At 52.4% G+C, this 24,441-nt stretch overlaps 1 protein-coding gene across 3 annotated transcripts in view; it reads right to left on the reverse strand.

Moving 5' to 3' along the window:
* IPO4 (importin 4) overlaps positions 1-17,765 on the reverse strand; it is a 78,762-nt gene extending 60,997 nt beyond the window's left edge. Inside the window, exons 1-2 of one of the 3 annotated variants that reach the window (XM_068115444.2) lie at positions 17,460-17,765; positions 3,658-3,744 (exon numbers count right to left, since the gene is read on the reverse strand). In XM_068115444.2, the coding sequence (XP_067971545.2) occupies positions 3,658-3,744; positions 17,460-17,525 (153 nt within the window). In that variant the 5' untranslated portion in view covers positions 17,526-17,765. Of the gene's footprint in view, positions 1-3,654; positions 3,745-17,459 lie in introns of all 3 variants that reach the window. The other 2 variants (XM_068115443.2, XM_068115445.2) reach the window with 2 other exon arrangements.
* Positions 17,766-24,441: the final 6,676 nt, after the last annotated feature.

Below are 24,441 nucleotides of genomic sequence, written 5' to 3' on the forward strand. Positions count from 1 at the left end.
GCCTGCGGGACGTGTTCATCTGAACGATCATTGCCGTCTCTGACCGCACAACCTTTGACCTACACAATGTAATACTGATGAGGTATCCAATCACACAGTGCCCCTTCTCACTCTCGCATAGTGACGGAACCCCGGTGAAGACACTTGCAAGACCACGCTAATGTGAAAGTTGGAGATGTTCCAAGCTGAATCGATCTCTAATGATGATTTACCACTAATCAAAATCAAAATATATGACAGAGGGCTCCTTGTTCATTCCATCCTGTCTGTAACGAATAACGGCGCTTCATACGCATCCATCGCTTGGATGTCCAACATTGTGTCCAAAGTTTGCTCAAGTAAGGGGTGAATGAAGTGCCCGTGTGTCTGGATACCAACGATGGCACATCCATAAAGGAGAGAGAGCGCTGATTTGGAGGAGCAGATGACCGGCTATTCGTCATCATAGAACCACAACAGTGTATGCGGCAAAGTGGGCACCAGCTACTGAAAACCGGTTTCTTCAAGGACGAACTCACCAAGTTCATCATGAGAGAATGGATGCAAGACCACTATGGGCACATCCTTGGCCATAAAATCCTCATCGTGTCCCACAGCGGATATAGTCTACGATACCAGCCTGACTAATGGGTTATCGTGCAGCAGCCGCAAGCAACACCTGCAAGACAAGCATGAGGAAGCTGACACACTGATCGCCTTCCACACCAGCAATGCCATCGGAAACATCCTCATGAGAGCATCTGATACTGACATCATGGAATGTGGCATGGGGAATACCAGACATTTCATCAATGTGACCGACATCATGGAATGTGGCACGGGGAATACCAGACATCTATCTATAATTCCAGTAATCTCTGTATGTCTGTGTGTATGTCTGTGTGTCTGTGACCGCTGTTTCTCGACAACCACGGGTCCGATATACTTTAAACTTGCCAGGTATATTGCTGGGGACCTGAGGATGTGCCTTTTCAAGGTTTCATATTAATCGGAGAAGTAGTTACCGAGCTATGTCCAAAAAACGATTCAACCAATCAGAGAGCAGCGAGCTATCACGTGTGCCGAACGTGCCGAACAGACTCTGCCTCGGACGGCACATTTGAGAGCGTATTCATTTATTTCACGTTGGCAAACTATGTTGGCGTTAAACTATGTTTTAAAACTAATTAAAACTAATTTGCGATTCATCGTAACTGCGATATGCGACCTTCCGGACAGTCAAATGAGGACGTCACTTCCGGACTTACGGATAGCCATAGTGACGACGTACTGATGCTGAACGTGGCGAGCAGACGCTGTAAGGTACGATCGATTGTAGTACACGTTTATAATAACTCTGCCGATACAGGCCCGATTAACTGCAGCGCCATCCGAGCTGCGGCGTCGGGACGATACATTCATTGTACGGTCACATCACGCACTTACGGGCATGCCCATGGGCCCATGGGCACGCCCATGCATGCATGGGCGAAGACATTTTTTTTTTTTTTTTTGGCAAGGAACGGGCACCCACGTACGGGCACGTCCTAGTTTCATCAATGTGACCAACATCATGGAATGTGGCACGGGGAATACCAGACGTTTTATCAATGTGACCGACACCATGGAATTGTGGCACGGGGATACCAGACGTTTCATCAATGTGACTGACGTCATGGAATGTGGCACGGGGAATACCAGACGTTTCATTAATGTGACTGACATCATGGAATGTGGCACGGGGAATACCAGGCATTTCATCAATGTGACCGACACCATGGAATGTGGCACGGGGAATACCAGACATTTCATCAATGTGACCGACACCATGGAATGTGGCACGGGGAATACCAGACGTTTCATCAATGTGACAGACATTTTGGCGAATCTTGAGGCAAAGAAGACCGGACTGGTCATCGCCATACCTGGTTACCATGCATTTACGGGTGGCGACTTCATGTCAGCCTTTTACAGGTATGTTCTTATCCATTATGTGGAATGCCATATCAGCCTTCTTTCACCTGAAAAGCATTGCCCGTCTCCGCTCATCCCTCTCCTCCACGGCTGCAGAAACCCTCATCCACGCCTTCATCACCTCCCGTCTGGATTACTGCAATAGCCTCCTCTATGGTTCACCCTCAAAAATCACCAATAAACTCCAATACATTCAGAACTCCGCTGCCCGTCTACTCACCCATTCCCGGACCCGTGACCACATCACCCCCGTCCTTTACAAGCTTCACTGGCTCCCCATCCCCCAGAGAATCCAGTACAAAATCCTCCTCTTGACATACAAAGCCCTCCATAACCTGGCCCCATCCTACCTGGCTGACCTCCTCTCCAGACACACTCCCACCCGCAACCTCCGCTCTGCTGGTACAAACCTCCTGACCCCCTCCATCCGGACCAAATTCAGATCCTGGGGGGACAGGGCCTTCTCCATCGCTGCGCCTACCCTCTGGAACTCACTACCTCACACCATCAGAGACTCCTCCTCACTCACCACATTCAAAACATCACTAAAGACCCACCTGTTCAACACTGCATTCAACATTCAACCCACAGCATTTAACCCCTGACTATCTCTTCTCCTTCTCCCTCCTTTTGCTTTAAATATTTCCCTATTGATTCTTGTCTTTTTTGCAATTGTTGTTTTCATGTATTGTTATGCATTATGTTTGCCACTCTGTCAAAGCGCCTTTGGGCTTCTGGAAAAGCGCTATACAAAATAAATGAATTATTATTATTATTATTATGTTTTTTATTGGTAGTGGCACAATTTTATAATTCATTGTAGACCCAAATATCTTTGTGGATTATGTAAGCATTATGTTGTTGGTCAAAGTTCTAAATACTCTTACTTCTTTATTCTGGATAGGGCAAAGGTCAGCCATTGGACATTTTGGCGAAAGACAGTCGATTCCTTCACGTCTTCACTTCTCTTGGAAAACACACTGAACCAGACGTGGATTGCGCATCGGAGTTTGTGTGTCGCATGTACGCACAAAGATATGGGATGTTGATGAGGCTAGGTACAACAAGGTGATGCTGATGAGTGACAAGATAAATCAGGTAAGTTCCCACTCGTCAAAGGGAAGCACAATGTGGGAGCGACTGCGCTGGCTGGGCTGAGATATTGGCGATCGCTGCACAAAGATCCACCTGCCACCCGTTTGTTGAAAGTGTGATTCCAACGTCCTTTTATAGATTATGATATTATCAGGTGAATATTGTCAGTTTAATTATTTAAAGAAAGGTACAACAAGATGACATAGAATTTATCCATCTGAAGACCGATTCTATCAATTCACATTTACAGGACAACCCGTTAGCCAATGTGAAGAAAATCGACTGCGTCCCACTCCAGTCCATCAAGATGTATACCGTACCCAACACCAACCCACGATCTGCTCCTGTCTTCTCAAAGCAGTCATATTATATACATCCGTGATCCATCATATAAGCTTGTGTCCCCCACAACACATGACCCTCGTTACGGCGACCTTCTTTACTCCACCACTCCATCCAAGGGAGTTACGGCGCCAATTAGACCGAGAGAGACAGGGGGAAAGATTTGGGTATTAAAAATGAAATTGGAAAGAACGTGACAAATAAACAAAAGTGACAAAAATAATAATAATTTAAAACATAATGGGGGGAATGACTGCGACCTACAACCTGAGCATGGGAGGAACTGCTGAGGATGGAGCAGAGAGCCGGGATGATTCCACGATCCTTGCAGGCGATTCTCAGCTCCGCGGTAGCCTAGAATTAATTACATCAGTTAGGATTACTGTCACAACCAACTATCAGGTAAGAACCTGGACACACACCTGGACAAGCATCTCTTGCATGATTCAGAGCACTACAAACTAAAGGTATTGCACAAATTTTATTTCATCCTCCCGGAAATATGGGAGCATATTTTATTAAAGAACTAACAGGAGTACCCAGCATTGCCCAGGGGGGAGGGGTGGCAGGAGAGGGAGGGGTGAGGAAGGGAGTTGGAGGAGTGGAAGGGGGAAAGGAGGGGAAAAATATACTACATATACATATTTTGGGGGAGGATGGTGACATTGACAGGCCCCTCCATTTGGGGGGAGGGGGGAAAGGGTAGGAGGAAAATTTTCAGGTATCAGGTTAAAAAATCAGGTAAGAACCTGGACACACACCTGGACAAGCATCTCTTGCATGATTCAGAGCACTACAAACTAAAGGTATCGCACAAATTTTATTTCATCCTCCCGGAAATATGGGAGCATATTTTATTAAAGAACTAACAGGAGTACCCAGCATTGCCCAGGGGGGAGGGGTGGCAGGAGAGGGAGGGGTGAGGAAGGGAGTTGGGGGAGTGGAAGGGGGAAGGGAGGGGAAAAATATACTACATATACATATTTTGGGGGAGGATGGTGACATTGACAGGCCCCTCCATTTGGGGGGAGGGGGGAAAGGGTAGGAGGAAATTTTTTCCCATGCAAAGTGTTTCATAACCTCAGTTGCCCAGGTAAATAAATAGCACCGCAAAGCGGGCGTATCCCCTCAGCCCATGCATGGTGGAAACCAATTTCAAGATGGTTGCCGTGGCGGCCATATTGAAAATTGCAGCACGCCCATTTTCGAAGGGAACCTTCCTCTACTCAACCCCAACACACACTGCAAACATGGATTTAATCGGACAAGGCGTTCTGCTCGAAATTGACGGAAACCAATTTCAAGATGGCTACCGTGGCGGCCATATTGAAAATCGGGAAAGGAACCTTCCTCAACTCAACCCCGACACACACTGCAAAAATGGATTTAATCGGACAAGGCGTTCTGCTCGAAATTGACGGAAACCAATTTCAAGATGGCTTCCGTGGCGGCCATATTGAAAATCGCAGCATGCCCATTTTCGAAAGGCACCTTCCTCTACTCAGCCCCAACACACACTGCAAAAATGTATTTAATCGGACAAGCCGTTCTCCTTGAAATTGGCAGAAACCAAAAGTTGACGGACGCCCGAACGGACGCCCGCACAGACGATGCCCGTGACGACAATACCCCTTCGCCCAATTTGGGCTGAGGAGTGAAAAGGAAATTGTAATACCCTCTGCCATCATCACGAGGTGGCGCTACATGGTACACATTTACATAGATAATTTACACCCCGCTCCCGGTCCCCCACACCGCCGAATGAGGCTGCGGCCACATAGCCGATGTTACCCCCCCAAACAAATTTGTATTTGTACCACGAGTAAAGTATATTAGTGTTTATAGCTGGAGCACCCGACGTTGCTCAAGAGAAAAAGAAACATTAACATATTTGAAATGAGGAAAAATATAATGGAAAAGCAATTACATCCAAATCAGAATCCATCACAAATGTCAAATCATCATTTTACCTTTTTGTTGAATATATGCTCTGAATGTGCCGTTCATCACGTTTTTTTTTTTTTTTTTTTTTTTTTTTTGTATACAAGATCGAGGCTCGTGAAAGAGCTAACATTAATCACACAAAAAGACAAAACGACACACAAAACACAAAAAACAAGGGGAGCGGCAGACAAGGTGGGGAGAGAGGGGGAAGGACACAAAAGAGAGGGGGAAGAGGGGGAAGGACACAAACACAACATTTGAGAGCAGGGACATCGGGAGGACTTGGGGGGAGGTGGGAGAGGAATAAAACATATGAACACTGCAAGGACTCTGGGGTGAATTACCGGGGGTAGAAAAGATCAAGGTTTTCGATGGGGGAAGATAAGAGATGGTGGTGAACAGCTGTTTTATAGACCTGGAGGGAGGAGTGGGATTGAAGGGAGTGGGGGAGTTTGTTCCAGAGGCGGGAGAAAAGGGGAATGAAAGAGTGAAGGTGAGCAGAGAGCCTAGACTTTGGCAGTTTAACCATAAGAGGGTTGCAGGCAGATCTGGTGCGACCTGAAGGAATATTGGGGGGACAGAGCACAGAGAGAGCTGGGGGAGCAAGGCCGGAGAGGAGTCGGTAGAAGACAGAAAGACCACCAACCTGCCTGCGGTGAGTGAGTGAGTGAAAGGCCCTCGGTGTTGACTACATCGCAGGAGATTCCAATGATTCTGAAAGCTTTGGCCTCAACAGCGTGAAGCCGAGCAAGGTGTGAGGCAGGAGCACCAGCCCAGAGGGGGGAACAGTATTCCATTGAGCTGCGGATGAAAGCCTTGTATGTGGTGAGGAGCTCAGGTGTGCCAAGGAAGGACTTCGCACGACGGAGGATGCCCAGTCGGCGACTGGCTTTGGAGGCCAGCTTGGAAATGTGGTTTTCCCAAGAAAGATCATGGCAGATAGTGAGACCCAAAAGCTTGAGCGACAAAACTTATTGGAGAGGATTGTTGAGAAAGTAGACGGGAGGGTTGTCCAGTCGGTCCTTTCGGAGAGACATTGTAAGAGTGTGAGATTTGTCAGGATTGAAAGACATGTTCCACTTGTTTGACCAGTCTGTGATTTTGTCCAGGTCTGCAGAGAGTGAGGAGGCTGCAGACTGCCGATCTGAGGGATGAGGAATGGAGCGACAGAGAGTAGAGTCGTCAGCAAAGAGATAGAGAGGATTTTCAAGAGAGTCAGAGAGATCATTGATGAAGACCAGAAAAAGCACAGGGCCCAGAACACTACCTTGGGGAACTCCAGCCTGAACAGGAAGAGGAGATGAGAGAAACCCATTCAGGGCCACACGTTGACTACGACCAGAGAGGAAGTCCGCCAGCCATGCGTGGAGATTTCCATGGATACCAAAGGAGGAGAGTTTGGTGAGCAGAGCAGGGTGCCAGACCGTATCGAAGGCACGTGAAATGTCAAGGGAGACAGCTCTAATTTCCTGATTGGCGTTGAGGACCTCCATCCATTGTTGAGAAAGCAGAAGCAGCATGTCCAGAGTAGAGTGACCAGGTCTGAAACCAAATTGATGATCAGAGATCAAGCCATTGGAGAAGAGGAAAGATTTAATATCTGAAGCAATGATGGATTCCATGACTTTGCTGATAATTGGGAGAAGGCTGATTGGTCTGTAGTTGCTGGGATCTGTTTTTGCACCTTTTTTGTGCAAACCGGTGATGTTGGCTGATTTCCAAGCAGATGGCAGATGACCTTGAGCAAAAGAGAGGGTGAAGAGAACAGAAAGAGGGAGTGAAAGAGCAGAAGAACATGATTTTAGGACCCGTGGGCTGATGCCGTCAGGACCAGTTGCAGAATCAGAGTCGAGGGTTGACAGAAACTTTTCCACCTTGTCAGGAGGAAAGGACACAGAGTCCAGGAGCAGCTGGGTACGACTGGGTACGGTGGGTACAGAGAGGGATGGGTTTGGGACACAAGATTTAGAGGCAAACACAGAGTTGAGGCATTCAGCTTTTTCACGTGCGGAGTCAGTCGTTAAGCCGTTTGAGGTGAGGGAGGGGATGGAGGGGGAACAAACACCAGAAACAGATTTGACCAGACGCCACCAGGATTTGGAAGAGGGAGACAGATAAGAGAGTTCAGTCTTGAGAATGGTGAGATATTGTTTCCTGGCTCTCCTGAGGGTGGACACACACTTGTTTCGGGCTTTGTGAAAGGAAATGAGATTTCCTTCCGTTGGATTTGCTTTCCAGGAGACGAAAGCAAGTTGTTTCAGGCCAACAGCCTCACCACAAGATTCCGTGTACCATGGACGGGAGGAAGGGTATGACAACTGAAGACGAGATGGTATAAATCTGTGCATGAGAGAGAGCAATTTACTTTGAAAGAATTCCCAGGATGAGTTGATGTCAGAGGCGGTAGAGATGGGAGACCAGTCCAGATGATTGATGGCTGCTTGAAGACCGTGCCAGTTGGCCTGAGTGAAATGCCAGACTCGTCGACGCTGAGGAGGCTCTCTGAGAATGGTCAGAGAGATGTCCACTTTGACAAGCACATGATCAGATGAGCCGATTGGAGCAGAAGAAGAGCAGCAGACATTTTCAGGGAAGTTTGTCATAACCAAATCCAGAAGAGAAGATGCTCCGTTGACTGAGATCCGGGTCGGGAAATTGACAGATTGTGTCAGTCCCAGTGAGTCGCAGAAGTCCTTTGCTGAAGAGCCATGGCTGGTGAGAGAGGTACCCACCCCCAGCCAACTGGCATGGTGACAATTGTAATCACCACATATGAGGAAGAGAGAGTTGGGATGGGTAGATAGAAGTTGGTCCATATTATCAGACAGTGAGATGTAGATGGAGTCATCGCTGTTTGGTGGACGGTACAACACACATATGAACAAAAGGTGGGAGCGAAGGGGAAGCCGTAGCCAAAGGTATTCTTGGGGGTGAGGTGGAGAGAGGGCAGTGGAGGGCGAGTGAGGAAGAGAGTTTTTTATAACGATAGCAACCCCACCTCCAGGACGAGGCTCAGGTCTATCATACCGGAGGAGGGAGTAACCTGGGAGAGATACCAAGGCATCAGAGACATCATGAAGGAGGAAAGTTTCTGTTAAGCAGATCACATCTGGTTTGTCAGAAGCAACCTGTATGGAGAGGTCAATCAAGTTTGAGCGAAGGCCCCGGATGTTTGAGGTCCATACCGTTAATGAAGAGGAAGGGGGAGCATCGGGTCCAGAACAGGGGGGGGGAGGGGTAGGGTAAGATGTGGAAGAGGAGGAAGAGGTAGGGAGAGCTGTTGAAGGTGTGTCAGAGATTTCAGAGATTTCAGAATAGCTTGGAGAAAGGGAAGAATGGGGCGGACAAAAGGTTTGATGGAGATTGGGTGAGGTACAGTGAGGTGTTGTTTGAGGAGGGGGAAGAGCGAGGCAGAAGGTTTGGGGAGATGAAGGTGAAAGTTGGAAGGGGGAAGAAGCAGGGAGGATGCTTTGAGGAGGAGGGGTGAGAGGGGAGTCTAGGAGGGGAGGAGCGAGGGAGAGTCTCGGAGGGGAGGGGTGTGGGGGGAGTTTAGGAGGGAGGGGAGGGAAGGGGCAAGGGGGGAGATTTGAAAGGGATGGGTGATGGGGAGGATTTGGAGGGGAGGGGTGAGATTGGATTTTGAAAAGTGTACGATTCATGGGAAACGAACATTTTTTGCAAAATGAGTTTGAGACCTTCGAGTCAAAAATACGTTTGAGGACACTGGAGGAGGGGTGGAGTTCTGGATAGTTTAGGGAATGTAGAAAGGAGGAACTGTAAGAGATGGTATTATATATATTTTTTGGAATGAATAGATTTGGTGAGCAAGACGAAAGCATCCTTTTGTTGGAAAAGAAGAAAAGGGTGTTATAATATGAGAGAAAATAGTTGTTCAGGAGAGAGATTATACATTTCTAGCCGCGTGATCGCGAACGAGGAACGAACGAACAAAAAGAACAACAAATAAACGAATAAGACCTGGGAAGGAAATATTTTTTTGGGGGTTTTTTTTTTTTTTTTTTTTGTGAGTACAGATATTAAACAAGGAGGTACGGGGTGAACGACTGGGACGAAACAGAGAACGAAAATAATTTCAGCGCATTCGACGAATCGCTGAGAGAAAAAACCACAAGGTCGGAGACGGTACGGTAGTCTAAGCCTACGAGTACTAGGCCGCAGAATACTCGATACCATTAACCGACGATTGTGTATACATGTACGAAAAATTAGCACCGAAAATTTTCCAAAAGATACGCTATAGGTACACACACCGAAGGATAGATACAGTCTCGACAAAAACACGATTGTGATAGATCACTTAGCTTCGAGAGCGTGAGCGCATGGAGCAGCTTCGAAAAGACGTGACCTCGCCGTGATCTCGCGAGATCTTCCTCGTTTTCCTCGAAAGATCTTCCTCGAAAGATCTTCCTCGCGAGATCTTCCTCGAAAGACGTTTCTGAGTTAAGTATGATGACGTACAGGAAGAAGAAGAAGCCTTACCACCAACTTCGACCGCTTCCGGGATTGTTTTATTATTTGTGTTAAAATGTCTGGTGATTGTTTTGTATTTATTTATGTGAATGTGTACTTGCATATAACTGTCATTAATCAAAAAGGCTTCGGCACGATAAGAGAGATTATAAAAAAATAAAAAAAACTTTTTTATATATACTGTATTTTTATGCTTCCGCCGACAAAGTCGCCGAAGGCATTATGTTTCCAGGTTGTCCGACCGTTCGACCGTCCGTCCGTCCGTGATAGGTTATCGTTACCGCGATAACTTGAGAACGACCAAAGGGATCTCAGTCAAACTTGGTGCAGGTATGTATAATGAGGTAAAGATTAACCAGTTCGATTTTAAGGTCACCAGGTCAAAGGGCAAAGGTCAGAGGTCATGTTAGGTAAAAATACTGTTACCGCGATAACTTGTGAACCAGTGATGGGATTCTGACCAAATTTGGTACCGTTATGTAGCATGATGTAAAGATGAACTGATTAGATTTTGGGGTCAACAGGTCAAAGGTCATGTCAGGTAAAAATGTGCTAACTTGGGAACAGCTGAATGTATTTAAATCAAACTTGTCACAAGTGTTATAATGATGTAATAATGTGGGTGGATGCATATCAGTCAAGGTTGTGGCGTCGAAGAGTGTCCTTCTCGTTTCTTTTTGCCTAAAACACTCCCAGGCACTCACTGATGAAGATCCGTTCAGCCATCTCTGAGAAAAATGGCGACTGACACACACACACACACACACACACACACACACACACACACACACACACACACACACACACACACACACACACACACACACACACACACACACACACACACACATACACACACACACACACACACACACACGATCAATTTATCGCAGAAGGAACAGCTGGGCAAGTCCCCTCCCTCCCCCTCATCTCTCAGCGCTATGGCCTCGTACACCCCTCCCTCTTACTAGAGTCCCTTTATACAGAGAGTAACGACAACTGAGAATACGCCGCCATTTTGGGGCCAATTGTGCGGAACCACTGAACCGGCACATGCACAGTGCACTATGAGCTATGCGTGTATAATGCAATGCACCACTGCACAAACACGGGGCGGGTTAGGGAGTTCGGTGAATGTTTTTATTTATTTATTTTATTGTATCGAGATGTCGGTCTATGAGTATTAGCTCCATTATGTTCCAGATTGCCTATAATGGGATATTAGTTTGTCTGAAAAAATGAGCGGTTGATGAGAAGTGAGAAAATGGGTGATTTCTGAATCCTCATTATCGCGATGTTGGCAATAATAATTTGGGTTACTCACGATGCCTGGAGAGAATTTGAACATACTATGTGACAAGGTAGTCTTGTAACCTAAAATAATCTTTAACCTCTTCGATTAAGAGGATAGGAAAAGCGGGGGGGGGGGGGGGGCATTAAAACACACGTGTGTTTTGTCTGAAAGAAATGAATTTAATGTAAACATTATCAAACTGAAACAAATTTAATGCGTTTTCAGAGCCAATAAACTCATACATACATACAAACATCAACACATTAAAACACACATGCACACACGCGGGACACACACACACGCGACACACACACACACACACACACACACACACACACACACACACACACACACACACACACACACACACACACACACACACACACACACACACACACTGTAAATTAACCTTTTCAGCTTTCTTTTCATCAGTTAACCACATCCAGCAACAGATCCAGGTACAATCAGAATAAATGAAACGTAGTCCAGCTGTCAAAATTGCAATATGTGATGAATTTTTTTTACCATTTATCTCTACCATTTTGAAGAACGATACAAATTAGAGGTCTTGTGAGGGTTGAGACCCCAATATGAATAGCAACTTCCTGCTTTTTATCTTTACAATCATTAAAACTTTCATTGCATTATGTGGAATTTTTTGAGAACTTTTGTGTTCCCCTGAGAAAAAAAAATGGCAAGACCAAATACAGGGTAAGTGGATATGCGACATGGGCAAGCTATTTCTTAAGATGCATGCACGAATACACAATAAAAGATGCATGCACGAATACACAATAAGAGATGCATGCACGAATACACAATAATGCCAAACAGAGACTTCTTCTTTTTTTGTAGAATTTTTTATTATTATTTTTTATTTATTTTATTTTTAAAAAAAGAATTTTTAAAATTTAACTTCCATTATTTATTGCGGCCAAACCATGTGACTTATCAAAACGTCTCAAGTAACATTGAAACATACCCCCATGAGGAACATTTGTGTAAAGTTTCCACTCGATCTCTACGGGAACCGGGTGCTCCCTGTGTTAAAGGAATACAATACGTGGGACTGAACAGTAACTTGACCTACCTCGCAAAGCTTTGAAGACGAAGCCGGCTTCCAGCCCACACGGCTCACTTTATTCTCCCATATTTTACGTCGATTGGGATCTGAAGGGAATCTGTACATCTTGAAACCCTTGTCATGTCTATTTGTGCATCCAAATGCACAACAACCCGGCATTTTCAGTGAACTAAGGCTTCCGTAGGTAGTCGAATCGATTGTACTTGCATAACACGCGAACGCGAGAAGTTAAGCGAACGCGAATTTGGCTCCAAAATGGCTCCCTGAGTCACGTGACCGTATTTTTCCGGATCGTCATGTCGTTACTCTCTGTATAAAGGGACTCTACCTCTTACACCCCTCCCCTCGTACACCCCTCCCTCTTATATAGCAGATTCCGGTTGTTTTATTCGAGTGTCAAATTTACACTCGGTGAAACACACCATCTGCCTTTCCAAACACACGCTGCCCCTCCCTCTTCTTTTCACCCTCTCTTTTGCTCAAGGTCATCTGCCAGCATCTTGGAAATCAGCAAACATTACCGTTTTACACAAAAAGGTGCAAAAACAGATCCTTGCAACTACAGACCAATCAGCCTGCTTCCAATTATCAGCAAAGTCATGGAATTCATCATTGCTTCGGATATCAAATCCTTCCTCTTCTCCAATGGCTTGATGTCTGATCATCAATTTGGATTCAGACCGGGTCATTCTACTCTGGACATGTTGCTTCTGCTGTCTCAACAATGGATGGAGGTCCTCAATGCCAAACAGGAAATCAGAGCTGTCTCTCTTGACATATCATGTGCCTTCGATACGGTCTGTCACCCAGCTCTGCTCACCAAACTCGCCTCCTATGATATCCATGGAAATCTACACTCATGGCTTGCGGACTTCCTCTCCAGTTGTAGTCAACGTGTGGCCCTGAATGGATTTCTCTCATCTCCCCTTCCTGTTCTGGCTGGAGTTCCCCAAGGTAGTGTTCTGGGCCCTGTGCTATTTCTGGTCTTCATTAATGATCTCTCCGACTCTCTGGAAAATCCTCTATCTCTTTGCTGATCACTCCTCTCTCTCCCACTCCATTCCTCATCCCTCAGATCGGCAGTCTGCAGCCTCCTCACTCTCTGCAGACCTGGACAAAATCACAGACTGGTCAAACAAGTGGAACATGTCTTTCAATCCTGACAAATCTCACACTCTCAAAAGGTCTCTCCGAAAAGACCGACTGGAAAACCCTCCCATCTACTTTCTCAACAATTCTCTCCAACAAGTTCTGTCGCTCAAGGTTTTGGGTCTCACTATCTGCCATGATCTCTATTGGGAAACCCACATTTCCAAGCTGGCCTCCAAAGTCAGTCGCCGACTGGGCATCCTCCGTTGTGTGAAGTCCTTCCTTGGCACACCTGAGCTTCTCACCACATACAAGGCTTTCATCCGCAGCTCAATGGAATACTGTTCCCCCCACTGGGCCGGTGCTCCTGCCTCACACCTAGCTCGGCTTCACGCTGTTGAAACCAAAGCTTTCAGAATCATTGGAATCTCCTGTGATGAAGCTAACTCCGAGGGCCTTTCACGTTGGTGGTCTTTGTCTTCTACCAACTCCTCTCCGGCCTTGCTCCCCCATCTCTCTGTGCTCTGTCCCCCAAATATTCCTACAGGTCGCACAAGATCTGCCAGCAACCCTCTTTTGGTTAAACTGCCAAAATCTAGGCTCTCTATTTACCTTCACACTTTCATTCGTCTTTTCTCCCACCTCTGGAACAAACTCCCTCACTCTCTTCAATCCCACTCCTCCCGCCAGGTCTTTAAAACAGCTGTTCACCACCACCAATTATCTTCCCCCATCCAAAACCTTGATCTTTTCTACCCCCGCTAATCCACCCCAGATACACATTTTCGAAATTCCAACTTCTTTCCTGGAAGTCCTTGCAGTGTCCATATGTTTTATACCTCTCCCACCTCCCCACAAGCCCTCTCCCTCCCACATTTCTCCCGATGTCCCTGCTCTCCCGATCGGGAGATGTCCCTGCTCTCCCGATGTCTCTCAAACGTTGTTTGCGTCCTTCCCCCTCTCTCCCCATCTTGTCTACCACTCCCCTTATTTTGTGTTTTATATGTCGGTTTGACTTTTTGTGTGATTGTTAGCTCTTTCACGAGCCTCGATCTTGTATACAAAAACAAACAAAAAAAAAACCGCACCCCATACCTCCCCTGCCCTTAACGCACCACATTCTTCCCCTCCCCGTAACGCACCCCATTCCTCCCCTCACCGTAACGCACCTCATTCCTCCCCTCCCCGTAACGCACCTCATTCCTCCCCTCCCCGTAACGCACCTCTTTCCTCTCCTCCCCTCCCCGTGACGCACCACATTCCTCCCCTCCCCGTGACGCACCTCATTCCTCCGCTCCCCGTGACGCACCTCATTCCTCCGCTCCCCGTGACGCACCTCATTCCTCCCCTCCCCGTGACGCACCCCATTCCTCCCCTCCCCGTGACGCACCACATTCCTCCCCTCCCCGTGACGCACCACATTCCTCCCCTCCCCGTGACGCACCACATTCCTCCCCTCCCCGTGACGCACCACATTCCTCCCCTCCCCGTGACGCACCCCATTCCTCCCCTCCCCGTGACGCACCCCATTCCTCCCCTCCCCGTGACGCACCCCATTCCTCCCCTCCCCGTGACGCACCACATTCCTCCCCTCCCCGTGACGCACCACATTCCTCCCCTCCCCGTGACGCACCACATTCCTCCCCTCCCCGTGACGCACCACATTCCTCCCCTCCCCGTGACGCACCACATTCCTCCCCTCCCCGTGACGCACCACATTCCTCCCCTCCCCGTGACGCACCACATTCCTCCCCTCCCCGTGACGCACCACATTCCTCCCCTCCCCGTGACGCACCACATTCCTCCCCTCCCCGTGACGCACCACATTCCTCCCCTCCCCGTGACGCACCACATTCCTCCCCTCCCCGTGACGCACCACATTCCTCCCCTCCCCGTGACGCACCACATTCCTCCCCTCCCCGTGACGCACCACATTCCTCCCCTCCCCGTGACGCACCACATTCCTCCCCTCCCCGTGACGCACCACATTCCTCCCCTCCCCGTGAAGCACCACATTCCTCCCCTCCCCGTGACGCACCACATTCCTCCCCTCCCCGTGACGCACCACATTCCTCCCCTCCCCGTGACGCACCACATTCCTCCCCTCCCCGTGACGCACCACATTCCTCCCCTCCCCGTGACGCACCACATTCCTCCCCTCCCCGTGACGCACCACATTCCTCCCCTCCCCGTGACGCACCACATTCCTCCCCTCCCCGTGACGCACCACATTCCTCCCCTCCCCGTGACGCACCACATTCCTCCCCTCCCCGTGACGCACCACATTCCTCCCCTCCCCGTGACGCACCACATTCCTCCCCTCCCCGTGACGCACCACATTCCTCCCCTCCCCGTGACGCACCACATTCCTCCCCTCCCCGTGACGCACCACATTCCTCCCCTCCCCGTGACGCACCACATTCCTCCCCTCCCCGTGACGCACCACATTCCTCCCCTCCCCGTGACGCACCACATTCCTCCCCTCCCCGTGACGCACCACATTCCTCCCCTCCCCGTGACGCACCACATTCCTCCCCTCCCCGTGACGCACCACATTCCTCCCCTCCCCGTGACGCACCACATTCCTCCCCTCCCCGTGACGCACCACATTCCTCCCCTCCCCGTGACGCACCACATTCCTCCCCTCCCCGTGACGCACCACATTCCTCCCCTCCCCGTGACGCACCACATTCCTCCCCTCCCCGTGACGCACCACATTCCTCCCCTCCCCGTGACGCACCACATTCCTCCCCTCCCCGTGACGCACCACATTCCTCCCCTCCCCGTGACGCACCCCATTCCTCCCCTCACCGTGACGCACCACATTCCTCCCCTCCCCGTAACGCACCACATTCCTCCCCTCCCCGTAACGCACCACATTCCTCCCCTCCCCGTAACGCACCACATTCCTCCCCTCCCCGTAACGCACCACATTCCTCCCCTCCCCGTAACGCACCACATTCCTCCCCTCCCCGTAACGCACCACATTCCTCCCCTCCCCGTAACGCACCACATTCCTCCCCTCCCCGTAACGCACCACATTCCTCCCCTCCCCGTAACGCACCACATTCCTCCCCTCCCCTCCCCGTAACGCACCACATTCCTCCCCTCCCCTCCCCGTAACGCACCACATTCCTCCCCGTAACGCACCACATTCCTCCCCTCCCCGTAACGCACCACATTCCTCCCCGTAACGCACCACATTCCTCCCCTCCCCGTAACGCACCACATTCCTCCCCTCCCCGTAACGCACCACATTCCTCCCCTCCCCGTAACGCACCACATTCCTCCCCTCCCCGTAACGCACCACATTCCTCCCCTCCCCGTAACGCACCACATTCCTCCCCTCCCCGTAACGCACCACATTCCTCCCCTCCCCGTAACGCATCACATTCCTCCCCTCCCCGTAACGCACCACATTCCTCCCCTCCCCGTAACGCACCACATTCCTCCCCGTAACGCACCACATTCCTCCCCTCCCCGTAACGCACCCCATTCCTCCCCTCCCCGTAACGCACCACATTCCTCCCCGTAACGCACCACATTCCTCCCCTCCCCGTAACGCACCACATTCCTCCCCTCCCCGTAACGCACCACATTCCTCCCCTCCCCGTAACGCACCACATTCCTCCCCGTAACGCACCACATTCCTCCCCTCCCCGTAACGCACCCCATTCCTCCCCTCCCCGTAACGCACCACATTCCTCCCCGTAACGCACCACATTCCTCCCCTCCCCGTAACGCACCACATTCCTCCCCTCCCCGTAACGCACCACATTCCTCCCCGTAACGCACCACATTCCTCCCCTCCCCGTAACGCACCCCATTCCTCCCCTCACCGTAACGCACCACATTCCTCCCCTCACCGTAACGCACCACATTCCTCTCCTCACCGTAACGCACCACATTCCTCCCCTCACCGTAACGCACCACATTCCTCCCCTCACCGTAACGCACCACATTCCTCCCCTCACCGTAACGCACCACATTCCTCCCCTCACCGTAACGCACCACATTCCTCCCCTCACCGTAACGCACCACATTCCTCCCCTCACCGTAACGCACCACATTCCTCCCCTCACTGTAACGCACCACATTCCTCCCCTCCCCGTAACGCACCCCATTCCGCCCTTCAACGCACCCTGTCTACATCATCCGGATACGTACCTCCTGTATGATTGACGTGTCTGCCTCCAACAAACGGCTCAACGTGACTTCCAAGGGAGTCTCCATGAACAGGGAACCGACCCCAAGATCCTCCCGCACCACGCACCACCACCACCACCACCAGAAGCCCAACCGGCGATGGTCGAGGTTGTTGTCTGTCGATGAATCGAAGATCGTTCTTTCGTTCAACCCGAGAGATCTACGAACTTCAACCGGTACCTTTTCTCATGAGTACAGTATAAACCAGCAATCACGTGTACGACACGCAAAACAAGCTGCACTGTACACAGTACCAATACACCGCCTAATGCTTGGCAGATCATTCGCTCTCAGAAATTGCATCATGACGCGGATGGCGGATTAAGATAAGTCTATATATTACGTAGGTAAATATGTGATGTGAGCGCCGGGACTCGAGGAACGGATACATTTGGGTTGTGAGTTGTGGATGGAGACGGATGTACAAAGCAGTGATTGGAGTAAAAAAATACCCGCTTTATATTACGGCAATATTGTGGCGGACACGAAAGCCCACTGGCGTGGTGACATCATTCCGCGCACCAAGTGGGCGGCGGCCATGCCCGAGGGGTAGGCGTGGCCTCAGGATATACACCGGGCGCGCAGCCCGGAGCGCGCCAGTGCTACAGTGACCTCTGAATAAAGAACATTAAACTTACCGCGTTGTCCGCTTCCTCCTTGGTAGCAAGTCGCGCGCGTAGCACCGCGTGCTTCATTGGGGACCTCCGACATTCGAGTCAGCCGTCGCTGACCACCTGAAACCGCCGCAACAATGGCTACCAACGCGGTCTCCATCAAGCTCCCCGAATTCTGGGAGTCACAAGCCGAAGTTTGGTTCCTGCAGGCAGAAGCCCAGTTCCGACTTCGAGGCATCACAGTGGACGAGACCATGTACTGCCACGTGGTCGCCGCCCTCGGGCCCGGCACGGCCACCCGCGTCGTATCGGTCCTAAGGGATCCACCTGCCGACGGCAAGTACGAGGCGGTCAAGCGTCTCCTCCTCGCCATGTTCGGCCTTACGGTGGACGCACGGGCCGATCGCCTCTTGTACTTCCCCGAGATCGGGGACACGCGGCCGTCGGTCCGTATGGACCATATGCTGGCGCTCATGGGCGACGAAACCCCGAACGCTCTATTCCGGGCGTTATTTCGACGCCAGCTGCCAGCACGAGTCCGCCTCGCTTTGGCTGGTTCCGCGTTAACGGAACCCCGTGCGCTCGCTGCCGAGGCCGACAAATACTACGCGGTTTTGGACACGCAGGCGAGTCTTGGTGCGGTTGCCGCTCCCGAGGCTCCCGAGGCTTTCCCCGATGCACCGCACCTCGTGTCCGCCGCCACGCCCCGCCCACCACCACCGCCGCCGCCGCAAAGAAAACAGCGGCCTCCGACGCCGCAGCTGCCCGCCTGGTGTTTCTTCCACGCCAAGTTCAGCCACGAGGCTCGGCAGTGTCGCACGCCGTGCTCATTCGGCAGGTCGGGAAACGGGCGAGCCGGCGCTCGGTGGCAACGGTGAGCGTCGGCAATTCAAACAGCCTTCTGTAGATAACGGACACCTTGTCAGGGCGCCGTTACCTGTGCGACACGGGGGTGCAGGTGAGTGTCGTTCCTGCCGGTACGTCCGACAAGCACACCGCGGGCCGAGGTCCCGCGCTGCTTGCGGCCAATGGTACGTCTATACGCACGTACGGAAAACGCTGTCTCTCTCTGCGGTTCGGAGGGCAGGTTTTCCGTTTGTCGTTCGTTACGGCCGACATGCCCATGGCACTGCTCGGCGCAGACTTCTTATGTGCTAATGGATTACTGGTCGATGTAAAGCGCAGAAGGCTTGTCCAGGCTGAGACGTTCAGCTCGCTCGCGTGCGCGCTGCCCGCCTCGTTGAGCAGCTCACAGAGCGGCTCGCCGAGCGGCTTGCTGAGCGGTTCCGTTCCGGCCAGGTTCATCTGTACGCTTCCGGCAACGGACGAATTCGCCCGCCTCCTCGCGGGTTTCCCGGCCCTCACACGGCCCACCTTCTCGGCGGGGACCATCAAGCACGGGGTGGAACATCACATCCCCACCGCCGGGCCACCGGTCTACGCCCGGGCACACCGCCTCGAGCCGACGAAGCTCGGCATAGCTAAAGCGGAGTTCGCTACGCTGGAGCGGCTCGGCATCGTGCGCGCTCCGAGAGCGCGTGGGCGTCCCCGCTCCACATCGTGCCCAAGCCCGGCAGGGGATGGCGGCCGTGCGGGGACTACCGGCGCCTCAACGACGTCACTACCCCCGACCGCTACCCCGTCCCCCACATCCAGGACTTCTCCGCCCGGTTGGCGGGGATGTCCTTCTTTTCAAAGGTGGTCGTACGCGGCTACCATCAAGTCCCGGTCAGGCCGGAGGACATCCCGAAGACGGCTGTCATCACGCCATTCGGGCTTTTCGAATTTCTTCGGATGCCCTTCGGTTTGAAAAATGCGGCTCAGGCGTTCCAGCGCCTCATGGACAGCGTCTTGCGCGGCTGGGATTTTTTGTGCGTCTACCTGGACGACATCCTCGTCGCCAGCGCGTCCCGCGAAGAGCAACCTTCGTCACCTCCGCACGCTCTTCGAACGTCTGGGCCAGCACGGCCTGATCGTGAACCCCGCCAAGTGCCGGTTCGGTGTCGCTGAAATCGACTTTTTGGGGCACCGTGTCACCAGGCACGGGGCCGTCCCCCTACCGGCCAAGGTGGAGGCGGTGAAGGGGTTTCCGTGCCCCCGCACGATCAAGGGGCTCCAGGAGTTCCTGGGCATGGTAAACTTTTACCATCGGTTCCTTCCCCGCATCGCCCAGCTCCTGCGCCCCTTACACGAGGCCCTTCGAGGGAAGTCGGGCAAAGGTGACGTTACCTGGACCGAGCAGATGGACGCGGCGTTCTCGGGCGCGAAGCTCGCCTTGGCCAACGCCACCATGCTCGCGCACCCGGCGCCCGATGCACCGATCGCCCTCACCACCGACGCCTCGGACTACGCGGTGGGCGCGGTGCACGAGCAATGGGTGCGTGGTGCTTGGCAACCACTGGCGTTCTTCAGCCGGCAGCTTCGCCCGCCCGAATGCCGTTACAGTACCTTCGACCGCGAGTTGCTTGGGCTTCACCTGGCGGTCAGGCACTTCCGCCATCTGCTCGAGGGCCGTGCGTTCACGGCCTTCGTCGACCACAAGCCGCTGGTTTTCGCGATGGGCAAGGTCGCCGAGCGGTGGTCGGCCCGGCAACAGCGTCACCTCGTGGTCGTGTCCAAGTACACGACGGACATCCGACACGTCGCGGGAAAGGACAACCCGGTGGCCGACTGCCTTTCCCGGGCCGTCACCCACGCAGTCCACCTTGGCATCGACTATGCCCGGATGGCAGCGGACCAGGCCGCCGACCCCGGGGACCAGGCCTTGCGGACCGCCGTCACGGGCCTACGCGTCACCGAGGTGCCCTTCAACGGCGCGGGCACGGCCCTCGTTTGCGACGTCTCCCTCGGGCGGCCTCGCCCCATCGTGCCCGCAGGCTGGCAGCGCCAGGTTTTTGACGCCATCCACGGCCTGTCCTACCCGGGCACGAAGGCCTCCCAGAGGTTGGTCGCCGACAAGTTTGTCTGGCATGGCCTCGGGAAGGCCATCCGTGGCTGGACCAGGACATGCCTCGCGTGCCAGCGCGCGAAGGTGCACCGGCATACCCAGGCCCCATTGGCCCCGTTTACGGTGCCGGCACGTAGGTTCGACCACGTGCACGTGGACCTAGTGGGACCTCTGCCCCCCTCGCGGGGTTTCACCCATGTCCTTACCATGGTGGACCGCACCACCTGGTGGCCGGAGGCCGTGCCTTTGGTGGCGACGACGGCAGCAGACGTCGCGTAGGCGTTCATCGCCACCTGGGTCGCCCGGTTCGGCGCCCCCTCGGACATCTCGTCCGACCGCGGCCCCCAGTTCACCTCGGAGCTCTGGGCCGCGGTCGCGCGGGGCCTCGGGGTCCAGCTGCACCGAACCACGGCCTACCACGCCCAGGTCAACGGCCGGTGCGAGCGGTTCCACCGCTCGTTGAAGGCTGCGCTCCGGGCCACCCTCCGCGACGGCGGCTGGGTCGACAGGCTCCCCTGGGTCCTGCTGGGCCTCCAGACGGCGCCCAAGGAGGACCTGCGTGCATCCGCGGCGGAGTTGGTCTTTGGACAACCGCTGCGGGTGCCGGGCGAGTTCCTCCCCGACCCCACGGCACCTTGGTCCGAGGCGCAGGAGCGTTCTGCGCTGCAGGAGACCGCCCGGAGGTTCGCTCCGGTGCCGACGGCGCACCACGGGCACCCTCCTACACACGTCGCCCCGGAGCTTCGCACCACGGAGTACGTCTTCGTCCGGCACGACGCCCACCGGACACCACTGCGGCCCCCGTACGACGGGCCTTTCCGCGTGCTGGAGACCGGGGTGAAACATTTCACCCTGGACATCGGTGGCACTCCTGACCGGGTCTCCATAGACCGCCTCAAGCCGGCCCACCTCGACGTGGACCACCCACCGCCGTTGGCTCGGCCCCCGCGTCGGGGCCGCCCCCCTGCGGGCGGACCCCCGGCACCGCACAGCACCGCAGGCACGCCGCCCCCCGGTCCGGCACCCATCCCGGGTACAGCCGGGGGCATCCCACCTGGCATCCCTGCACCCCGGACGCCGCCGGTCGCCAGAGGGCGCTTCGGCCGGGTCATCCTTTTGCCCCGCAAACTGGCCCTCCAGGTGCGCGGGAATTCTGGGGGGGGCGCGTGTGGCGGACACGAAAGCCCACTGGCGTGGTGACATCATTCCGCGCACCAAGTGGGCGGCGGCCACGCCCTAGGGTTAGGCGTGGCCTCAGGATATACACCGGGCGCGCAGCCCGGAGCGCGCCAGTGCTACAGTGACCTCTTTGAATAAAGAACATTAAACTTACCACGTTGTCCGCTTCCTCCTTGGTAGCAAGTCATGCGCGTAGCACCGCGTGCTTCAATATAATATAACTAGTGGGGTCACCCGTGGGAATCCCACGGGCATGGATGTGTGTGACATTTGGACATCTTGATTTAGATGCTGCGCATTAAATTTTACAAAATGGTTTCTGGCAATTCATCAGATCCAGAAATGGTGTAATGAACACAATTTATTTATTTCACATAATATGTGACCCCTCACTCCTCTCCACCTGACACTCTCCTCTCTCCACCCTCACACCTCTCCAATCCCACTCCGCCTCACACTCTCCTCCAATACCTCCTCACACGCCTCTCCAATACCTCCTCACACTCCTCTCCAATCCCAACACTCCTCTCCAATCCCAACACTCCTCTCCAATCCCAACACTCCTCTCCAATCCCAACACTCCTCTCCAATCCCAACACTCCTCTCCAATCCCAACACTCCTCTCCAATCCCAACACTCCTCTCCAATCCCAACACTCCTCTCCAATTCCTCACACTCCTCTCCAATTCCTCACACTCCTCTCCAATTCCTCACACTCCCCTCCAACCACTCCTCACTCTCCTCTCCAATCGCTCCTCACTCTCCTCTCCAATCGCTCCTCACACTCCCCTCCAACCACTCCTCACTCTCCTCTCCAATCGCTCCTCACTTTCCTCTCCAATCGCTCCTCACGCTCCTCTCCAATCGCTCCTCACTCTCCGCTCCAATCGGCCCTCACTCTCCAACTCCTTGCTCCTCACTCTCCAACCCCTCGCTCCTCGCTCTCCAACCCCTAGCTCCTCGCTCTCCTTCCCCTCGCTCCTCACTCTCCAACCCCTCGCCCCTCACTCTCCAACCCCTCACTCCTCACTCTCCAACTCCTCTCACCTCACTCTCCAACCCCTAGCTCCTCACTCTCCAACCCCTCGCTCCTCACTCTCCAACCCCTAGCTCCTCACTCTCCAACCCCTAGCTCCTCACTCTCCAACCCCTAGCTCCTCACTCTCCAACCCCTAGCTCCTCACTCTCCAACCCCTCGCTCCTCACTCTCCAACCCCTAGCGCCTCACTCTCCAACCCCTAGCTCCTCACTCTCCAACCCCTAGCTCCTCACTCTCCAAGCCCTAGCTCCTCACTCTCCAACCCCTCACTCCTCTCCAACCCTCCTCACCCGTTGCAGCAGCATCCTGTGCGAGTCTGTGATCACGTTCGTCGAGGGTCTCGTTCTCCCGTATCGTTCTTTTTTTTGCTGCATCCTGTTCAAGTCTGCGTTCTTCATCGATCGTCTCATTCATTTTGGAAATTGAAGTTTCCACGCAACGCATGAATTGTCACGATCCTCAAGAGGAAGTGTCTCGTAATCATCAAATGACAAATGGCAAGTAAATTACATTGTGAAAATTAAAGATTTCAAATAAACCTATTTAAAGTGTATGCGCACATAACTAATTTTAAAAAAACGAATAAATATCTCTCGGTAATTTCCTGAAACATATTTTACTTCTGGATAATAATGTTGAATGAAATAAGAACGAAGAAATATATGTCGTTTTGTGACGACTGTCATCAAAAGTAAAACTAATATATCTTAACGGAAAAGAAAAAGCGAATTTTTAATATAGGTCGACATTTTCCCCGACTGTTATTTTAGGCGGTGTATTTTCGTGTATCATCGTGGCGCAATTTTTAAAAATATATCTCTGCATTTTCCCGTGTGTGCGTCAATGTTCTCAATTATTTCTGACACCGAGTCTAAAACCATCGATAAAAATTAAATCAGATGGTGAATTCGATATAAAATCGTGAGGGTGACTCAATGAATGGGCTTTATTTTACAGGCCTTTGAGAATTCATTTCGTTCTATAAACGGAAACTTTCATGGGATTTTCTTCCCGTTTTTTTTCAACCGAGTCTAACACGATGGTAGTGACTGTTAAAAATGAAATGATATATCGAATTTGAGTTGAAATAAACCTGTGTGAGAGAGAAAGACAGCATGGGCCTAACTAAACAGGCCTCAAAGCTATTCGAGTTAATAAAATGGT

Source organism: Myxine glutinosa, chromosome 5 (assembly GCF_964187855.1).
Source record: "Myxine glutinosa chromosome 5, kmMyxGlut1.1, whole genome shotgun sequence".
Lineage (NCBI taxonomy): Eukaryota > Metazoa > Chordata > Myxini > Myxiniformes > Myxinidae > Myxine > Myxine glutinosa.